At 41.3% G+C, this 8380-nt stretch overlaps 1 protein-coding gene across 3 annotated transcripts; it reads left to right on the forward strand.

The window, feature by feature from the left end:
• The first annotated feature begins 599 nt into the window (after positions 1-599).
• On the forward strand, positions 600-7094 carry rnf34a (ring finger protein 34a). Of its 3 annotated transcripts, none has more exons than XR_004796619.1 (8): positions 600-731; positions 1268-1486; positions 2478-2864; positions 3583-3645; positions 3869-4070; positions 4252-4281; positions 4482-4705; positions 5121-5251. XR_004796619.1 is itself a non-coding variant. In XM_035658967.1 (8 exons), exons 1-8 carry the CDS (start codon positions 726-728, stop codon positions 5306-5308), a joined length of 1143 nt encoding a protein of 380 aa, XP_035514860.1. In that variant the 5' UTR covers positions 600-725; the 3' UTR covers positions 5309-7094. The 3 variants fall into 3 exon arrangements, 2 of the variants coding, with proteins under 2 accessions (XP_035514860.1, XP_035514861.1); XM_035658967.1 differs by having other exon boundaries at positions 4482-4529; positions 5121-7094; XM_035658968.1 differs by lacking the exon at positions 4482-4705 and having other exon boundaries at positions 5121-7094.
• The last annotated feature ends 1286 nt before the right edge of the window (positions 7095-8380 follow it).

Here is an 8380-nt window from a genome sequence, read left to right on the forward strand (position 1 = left end):
CAGCCGTTTTCATTCCTAGGTTTGTAAATACAGAACACTTTTCACAGCGGATGTCACTCTCTTCTAATCTATCTATTATCTATTATCCTTATTTCTTCTATCTATCTATCTTTATTTCTATCCTTCTTTACCTACCTATCTATCTATCTATCTATCATATCTCAGTATCTATCTATTATCTTCTATCTATCTTATCTTCTATCTATCTCTAATCTATCTATCTATCTATTCTTTATCTTCTCAGATCGTTTATTGCCAGGTAGGTTTTTACACATCAAGGACTTGTCCTTGGTGCAATGTGCTAATCTACAAGCACACAAAATTATTAAATACACAAATATAAGAAAATGATAGAGGATAAGAAATGTTACAGAAGATGGGGAGTGCATTATGTAATGCAATATATAATAAGAGTCAGGTCTCTATTATTATTATCTATCTATCTATCATATCTATCTTCTATCTATTTCTCTCTTTATCTTCTCTTCTATCTATCTATCTATCTAAAGCCAGTCTGTCAATATTTCTCTGTCACACAGTTCCACACACGGCCTGTAGGGGGCAGCAGTGCAACGCCTCTGCTTGCAGGCAGCCGCAGTAGGAGAGTAGAAGTAGCAGCAGCAGCAGTGCTCGGAGCTTCGGGTCGTTTCTGTCTTCACATCAAGTCTCATTGCGATGGTTGCACCGTCCGCCTGTTGTTTCTCAGTGGACACGCCGGAGCTGCAATGAAGGTGCAGTTTTCTCTCGCTCTGATCCGATGTGTAGCTCTTGTTTCGCACCGTGGCTTTGCAGCTGCCGTTGAGTTAAATGTGGGAGGTTGTCGTCGGTGGTTACCTAGCACTGTGCTAACTGACTGCACCGACGAACCGGTCGCACAGCCAGCAACTCAATAATCCACCTCACTGTCATGTTAAACGTGGAGTAATGTAGGTAAAGTCGCTGCTTTCTGCAAACATTAAGGTCTGCTAACTATCCACTATTCTAACTACTGTTGTTTTATATGTTAACCTGCTTAAGTGTGTTGTTGTGCTTTGCGCCTGCTGGTGTGTCGTGTGTGTGGTGTGTGGTGTGTTGTGTGTGTCCTTGTTGCCCGGCTTTTGCACATATTGTGTGTATATAACTCCATATACATGCACATAAACCAGCTTCGTTGCTCACTATATGAAACCAAACAGTAGGGCTTGTTTCTGTAGTTTGCATGAATGATGCTGCATTAAACATACTGTCAGTAACATCAATGTGAAGTGTGTTTGTGTGTGACTCTCAGGCAGGGGCCTCGTCCATGTGGGCTTCATGCTGTGGTCTGCTGAATGAAGTCATGGGTACCGGGGCAGTCAGAGGCCAGCAGCCAGGGTTTGGGGCCGGTGCTGGACCCTTCAGATTTGCCCCCAGTGCAGGATACTCCACATACCCGCCCACCAGCTCAGGGAGTCCCAGTCTTGTATGCAAGGCCTGTGGTCAGGCCTTCTCAGTGTTTAAGAGGAAGGTAGGTATCTGGATGTTCTGCCTGTGTGTGTGTGTGTGTGTGTGTGTGATTGCCAGCACATGTTAATTGGTCTACTGACTTAATGAGAAGGGAAAGGTGCACGTGTAGAACCAGAGGGGGTTTTATTAGATGAATATTTTAGGGAGAAGTACTAATTAACTTGCTGTAGTTGGCTGTGGGAAGTCGTCCTTTTTTTTTTTTTTTGGGCAAGTAGATAGAGGACGTGTTTTTTACGCTCATTTACATGTCTGCATTTGTAATGGGGCTTCATATTTTTAATGTTGTCTGGGCCAATGGCTTTAAAAGTGACATTAAGTCCGCATTAGTATAAAACACAAGTTATTAGTATTTTGAATGGTGTGAAATCTGAAAGAAAATGTTCAAACTGAAACAATATTTTGCTGTGTTGAAAAAAAAAACAACAAAAACAGGCTGAAGTTAATTTAATTTACACCCAGAGGCTACTAATTTCACCGTGCCGTTCTAGCTGATTGCAGAGACAGATGGACAACATACTTGTTCCGTAATATCATCCTCAGAGTGCTCATGTTCATGTATGGCTCAGGGTCTCAGTCTCTCTGAACCCTGGGCTTCACTCGCTCACCGTGCCAGTCGAATCCCACGTCTTGCATCTATTACTGTTTGATGTTTGTCACTTAAAAGAAACGAGCTGCCTCCTGTCTCTGTGCCTGGAGAGGAAGAGCAGATGTGAGTGATTGAAAAATGCAGGAGAGGTCTATTGGCATTCATACACTTTTCCAGTAATTTGTTAAACGTGGTCTCCTCCAATTCTTTTTCCCTGTATCACATTTTAATGTTGACATTTTGAAATAAGGGGTAAATATGAACATTTAGGCACATTTTTATGTCCAGTTTTCTTTTATAGGGGGAGTTTTGGCACTGACACATGGTAGAAGTTGTGTATAAATCCCAGATTGCCTCATTTCCATCATCTTGTTTGTGTTTGTTTTTTCACCCTGTGTTTCCGCAGTATATTTGCTGTGACTGCAAGAAGAGCTTCTGCTCTCTGTGCTCCGTGCTTCAGGAGAATCTGCGCATTTGTGCCACATGTCATTTGCTGAAGGCAACTGCCTTCCAGCGGCCGCGGCTCATGCGCCTACGAGTCAGGGACCTGCGTCAGTACTTGCTGCTCCGTAACATCCCCACCGATACCTGCAGGGAAAAAGAAGACCTGGTGGACTTGGTGCTCTGTCACCAAGGCATTGAGGAAGAGGAGGACCCCGATACGGGCAGCTTCCACTCGCGCTCCCTGTATACGCCGACCCCTTCTACCACGCAGTCTGCCTCAGAGCTGTCTGCTTTTGTCGCCTCTCAGGAGGAGCCGCTCAGCAGGAGTGATAGCTCTGATACCAACCAGGTCAGCTTTAAACAGGCTTGATTTGATGGATGTTTTGATTTTTACATCAACCACATCCCTGTGATTATTTGCTGAGGTACAGTTTGTCTACGAACCTCTCAGTTTTGACCAGTATGACCATCCTTGTTTGTTCTTAAAACCTAGTCAGCAGGTAGAATATTTAACCTAAATGGTAAAAGTTTGGATTTCAGTAATGGTGGCCTGCAGACACAAAGCTTACATCTCTGAAGGGTTTTCCACACGTCTTTAGGTGTTTGTGCAGATCTTAGTACATCATGTCACCACTTCAGTCTATTTGTTGAGCTGCCACAAATGAGTCTATGAGAACCACTTGACATGTCACCAGAGACAAATATAGAAACGGTGTGATGAAGTGAGCTTATTGTTTATCCTTTCATCCTGGCTTTACCACAATTTGTAAGCCAGTTAAAAAGAAACGGATCAGGATTTTAGAAAGCAGAGAGGCAAAAAGTAAAAGAGAAAACAGGCACTACGACTGGCACTGACAAAGAGCTCCACTCCAAGCAGCCAGGATCCCCTATAAATACTTGTACTTGGCCTGCTTAGAGAGCAGTAAGCTTTTCTATGAATGGAAGGTATGAGACACTGTTGTTCCCAAGGTATCAATGGGCTGTCGGAAGAGTGTCTAATCCTAATCTGGCCTGTTCCTGGCATGTAGCGTACACTAATGTTTGTTTTTGCTGCTGTTATGTTGCAGGATATAGGTGATGCCACATCGGTGTCTCTCCTCAACTTGGACCCCAGTGAACACACTCCTGAGGTGATTAAGTGTTCATCTCATCACCGTCATTATGAAATAATTCATTCATTCAAAATTCATTCAATTTCTTTGCATGAAACACAACAGAATTCTGGGAAACATCAGCTGTATTTTAAATAATCTTCAACAATAAATATTAAAGTCATTTAAACTGCCCAAGTTTGTAATCGGAATCTCAGCTTCCAGTTTTGTCACTACCATCTTGATTCTCCTGCTCCTTTAGGTCAGTCCTCAGACGCGACGTCGGGCCAGAGCATCTCTCTCAGACATCTCCAGCTTGAGGGACATCGAGGGCCTGTCTGTCAGGCAGCTGAAGGAGATCCTGGCCAGGAACTTTGTCAACTATTCAGGGTGCTGTGAGAAGTGGGAGCTGGTGGAGCGTGTAAGCAGACTGTACAGAGAGACGGAGGAGAACAGGAAATCATGTGGGTATCACTCTGATTAAATGCTGTGTGCTGTTTCTGTTTCTAAGTTCTTGGCTCTAACAACGTTTGAATTAATTATATTACTATAGAATGTATGCACTGAACACAGAGTTAAGGCATTATTCTAACACAATTTGCTATAATCCGTTGCTGTATTAACTTTAATTTCTTTTTCTTGCAGTGGAAAATGTGAGCAGTACTGTAACCACAGGTAAGCTGCCACTGTGTGCACATTGTCCTGTACGTCAGTATTGGATACCACATCCTGTTTTTTTACCATACACAATGATAATAACGACAATATCACATTCTGTAGGCAATGATAATGTAATAGTGATAATAAGCAGGGTCATCCAAATGACCACAAATGCTGAAATATCTCTTACTTGCTTTGCTCCTCCCACACGAAAGTGGTGGCCTTCCCTCCTACCCCTCCTATCTGCAACGGTGCCATCGGAGGTAAGGCTAATGGATTCCTCGCCTGTCGCCATGGTCACGCGTACCATCTCCTCTCCATTGTACGAACAGTGTCACCACCACATCTGTATTCACCGTGAACCCATTCTCATTCTCTTCACCAGCTTTCCTCCCCCTCTGTATGTGGTCCTCCCTGTGGAACGCCATTTACTGCGAGGGTCTGTTTCATTAAGGATGACAATGAATAAAAGAAATTTGAACATTTCACTTTCAGTTGTCATGCTCCAGGAACGTTTGATTCATCATGACATCGATCTCCCACTGTTGTCTATTCATGTGTTCTAGTGTGAACCTAATTATACATATATAGTATAATTAAACTGCAGCATGTTAGGCGTGTATATTCACTCTCTTACCAGCACGCTTCCAGTGATAAAAGACTGTGCGGTTGTCATAGAAACATCTTGACATATAGCCACAACAGGCATTTGACATTTTTGAGGAGATTGTGAGCATGACCTCACAAAGATAAGGCACACTGGATAAGGTGAGGTGCTTTATCCAGCCGCTTAGTCCCTCCTCAGTGCAGTTTCTTAACATTTCCACTCACCTCTCTCTCTGTTTGTCTTGCAGACGGCGAGAAGGGTCCGCTGACGATCCACGACGACAATCTCTGCAGGATCTGCATGGACGCTATGATCGACTGCGTTCTCCTGGAGTGCGGTCACATGGTCACCTGCACCAAGTGCGGCAAGAGGATGAACGAGTGCCCGATCTGCAGGCAGTACGTCGTGAGGGCCGTGCACGTCTTCAAGTCCTAATGCGCCACTGCAACACCGCAGCACCGGCTTCAGAGCAGCAGCTCAGACTGAGACTGTACCTTAAATCAACCATGCAGCTCATAACCTTTGAGTCCCCAAAAGACTTATTTTGTGTATGTTCCATGTTTGTATTCCCTAAATTCTCACATTATTTGCACATTGAAATATTATGAGAACTGTGTTTTTCTAAAGAATTTGACTCTTCAGTTTCACCAGTGGGCAGAACGTAGGATCCTATGAGTCATTTCTCAAGTAAACATATCTCTAATCTGTGTTCATTCCTAAGTGTCTGTTTTGCTTTTCTTACAATTTCTCAAAGCAAAGAATGTGTGGCACTCTGCCACTTACAGTCTTGTCAAACACAACTCATCACCCTCAGATCTGCCTATAAACTGTAGCTGGCACTCAGCGCCTCACTTTACAACTGCTGCAAGTGACGACATATCTTAGTAACACAGAGGACAGACACATACTGAACCTCACCACTGGAGACAGGGAGGGGTGAGCCAACTAGGTGCCAAATAATGCTTCTCACCCATTTTTCTTTCTCCTTGGCTGCGATGGGGCCCAGTGTGTGGCTGTCGGTTCTTCAGCACGTTTCTACCAGAAAGCACTTTGTTCACACTGTGTGTTAATGCACCACTGCTCACAACCCACTGCAAGCTATGACCAGTAATGATAGCTGCGGGGAGGGTAGCACGTGTACTAAAACTAAAGCTTTGACTGATCCGAAGGAGTTTTAAAGGCTTCTAAGTTTTGTAAAGGTCAATGGGGGAAAAAAAGCTAATTACAAATCAGTGACCTTGTGTTTTCTATTTAAGTTAAGTCAAATGTTGAGCAGGTGCTCTGCCGTTGTGATTCAAGGATATTGGTGATTGGTATTGGTGATTTATGATGATGCATTATCAATTTTATTATATTCCCTTATTTTGTTATAAAAGGCTTATCGTAATGCATTACACACTCATACAAAGTCTGTCATTACAGCAATAGCTGACCTCCGCTGTCACCTCGGTCCTGTCTCAGCACTTTAGTGGAGACGAAGGACAAAAACCGGTGCTAACTCATCCAACCATCTTCCCTGATTTCCAGTTGAACTGTGGATGTGAAACTGAATGTTTTCTTTCTGTTGCTGTACATTGTTGGGAGTGGAATGAAGTGTCTTAAAGCGTTTTAGTTGATTTTCTCTCATGTAGGAGTAATGTATTGAACTAACTATTCAAAGATATAGCTACGAGTTTACTGACACCTGTGGTATAGAAAGTATATAGAATTAAATGACTTGCTAATGTATATTTGCATATATTGATCCATATGAGATGTATATATCTATATTTTTTTCCATTTGATTTAAATTGTGTAATATCAGATTAATGAAATGTCCCTGGGATTGGGTTAGTTTATAATTACAGAGTTCTGTTTTACTGTCAAGTGGTTTAAAATGTGTTAAATCAGCATAGGTTTGCTTGAACTATCTGTCCCTCTTGAACCAGAGCATGACAAGAACCTGTACGGTTATGTTATTCCCCCATATTCTCCACTTATAAAACCCCATTTCATGTGTTTTTTCCCCCCCTAATGCTGCTCATTTTAGAAGTATCCAGCTCTGTACTGTACCCACACAAAGTCAACATTGCTGCTATTACAGTAAAGATGTCCCCTACAATCATGAACAGTAGCGGAGCAGGTTGCACTTTTCCTTTAGAGAGGGTGTAATTGTGTGCAAGGTTTGGTCTTTGTATTTGGGATCTTTTTATTTTGGTAATTAAAGATTTTAATTAAAGTCTGTTTTTGTATACTGATGCATCACAAGTGGTGTCCCTGTACTATCTTGGATGAAGTAGTAATTAGAGCAGAAAACACTGGTTTTAGCTTGTTAAAAGTGAGGAGTTGCAGGATTTATTATAGTTTTGGGGGGTTTTGGACAAAACTTCACATTGGGTGCTGGGAAATTTCCACAAGGGAAGTGTTTTAACAAAAATACAGGTACATTAGAAACTCCATGCATTTATTTTGCTTGTATTAGACAGTAATCTTGCCCTGAAACACATTGTGAGAATCAAGATACACACTATATATCAATGATAGATCCCCCAGATGGGGCTTAAGAAAAATGATTTAAAGGATAAAAAAGAAAAACCAAGGCAAGCAGTTGAGCTGCAGTGTCAGTGTGTTTTAATGCTGATGTTAAGCAGGAATATTGTTTAATATTAAACTATATTAGTTCATTATGTTTAACATTTGTTAATAAGCACTGAACAATGTACAGCTGAGGCTGATGAGAAAGCCACTTGTCCGTTTTGAAGGCAGTTAGTGTGATACTGTAGGTATTGTCCAAAGTCAAATTTTGACCTGATGATGGCGCTTTTTTAAAAGTTGGATCACCAAAGTTATTCCAGTTATTCCAGTTATTCCTCAGGGGGAGGGATTTGTATGTATGCGACAAATTTAAAGGAATCCAGTAGTTAAAGGAACATTTCACTACTGTGGCCTCAGTCAGAAGAAGATGGCCTCTCAATATTAATATCTGATGGTTATCATCCATATCTTCTGGTAATATTCCCAATATGCAGCAAGATGGTTTGAAGGGCAGTTCTAAATCCAAATATTTCTTTATTTCTTTCTATATATGAGCAATATATGGTTCGTCCTAAAAATTTGATTTTGTTCCAATTTCAGGATTTTTCTTTAAACATTTTTTTTAAATACAGATTTGGGAGATCTTTGATCTAAGAATTTATTTGTTGACAAATACAACTTATTCCTAAATGTAATCATATTTTCTTGTGTTAAGCAAAATAATCTGCCAGTGGAGTAAATCAATTTTGCTTAGGTAAAATTCTTAAAACCAGCATAAAAATCTAGTCACTGAAAGACTGTGATGGGCCATAAACTAGTGTCACAACCTGGCTCAAGTATGTGACAAACAGGGAGACCACACAGTCTGTGAATAGTGACTTTAATTAAGTAAATACAAAATAATCAATACAGTTTAATATGTCTATCAGCAAATCAGTATGTCTGCACTTGCTGTGTGAGTGAAGGGTGAGGTGTATATGTATGAATGTAAAA

Source organism: Morone saxatilis, unplaced genomic scaffold (assembly GCF_004916995.1).
Source record: "Morone saxatilis isolate NCDOM2014 unplaced genomic scaffold, NCSU_SB_2.0 Contig16, whole genome shotgun sequence".
In the NCBI taxonomy this organism is placed as follows: Eukaryota; Metazoa; Chordata; class Actinopteri; family Moronidae; genus Morone; species Morone saxatilis.

Bases quoted from the DNA above. Each gene is read 5' to 3' on its own strand.
- rnf34a (XM_035658967.1), top strand. The intron at 3,646-3,868 runs GTGATTAAGTGT...CTGCTCCTTTAG, and splicing joins CCAGTGAACACACTCCTGAG to GTCAGTCCTCAGACGCGACG. The intron at 4,530-5,120 runs GTAAGGCTAATG...TTTGTCTTGCAG, and splicing joins CTGCAACGGTGCCATCGGAG to ACGGCGAGAAGGGTCCGCTG.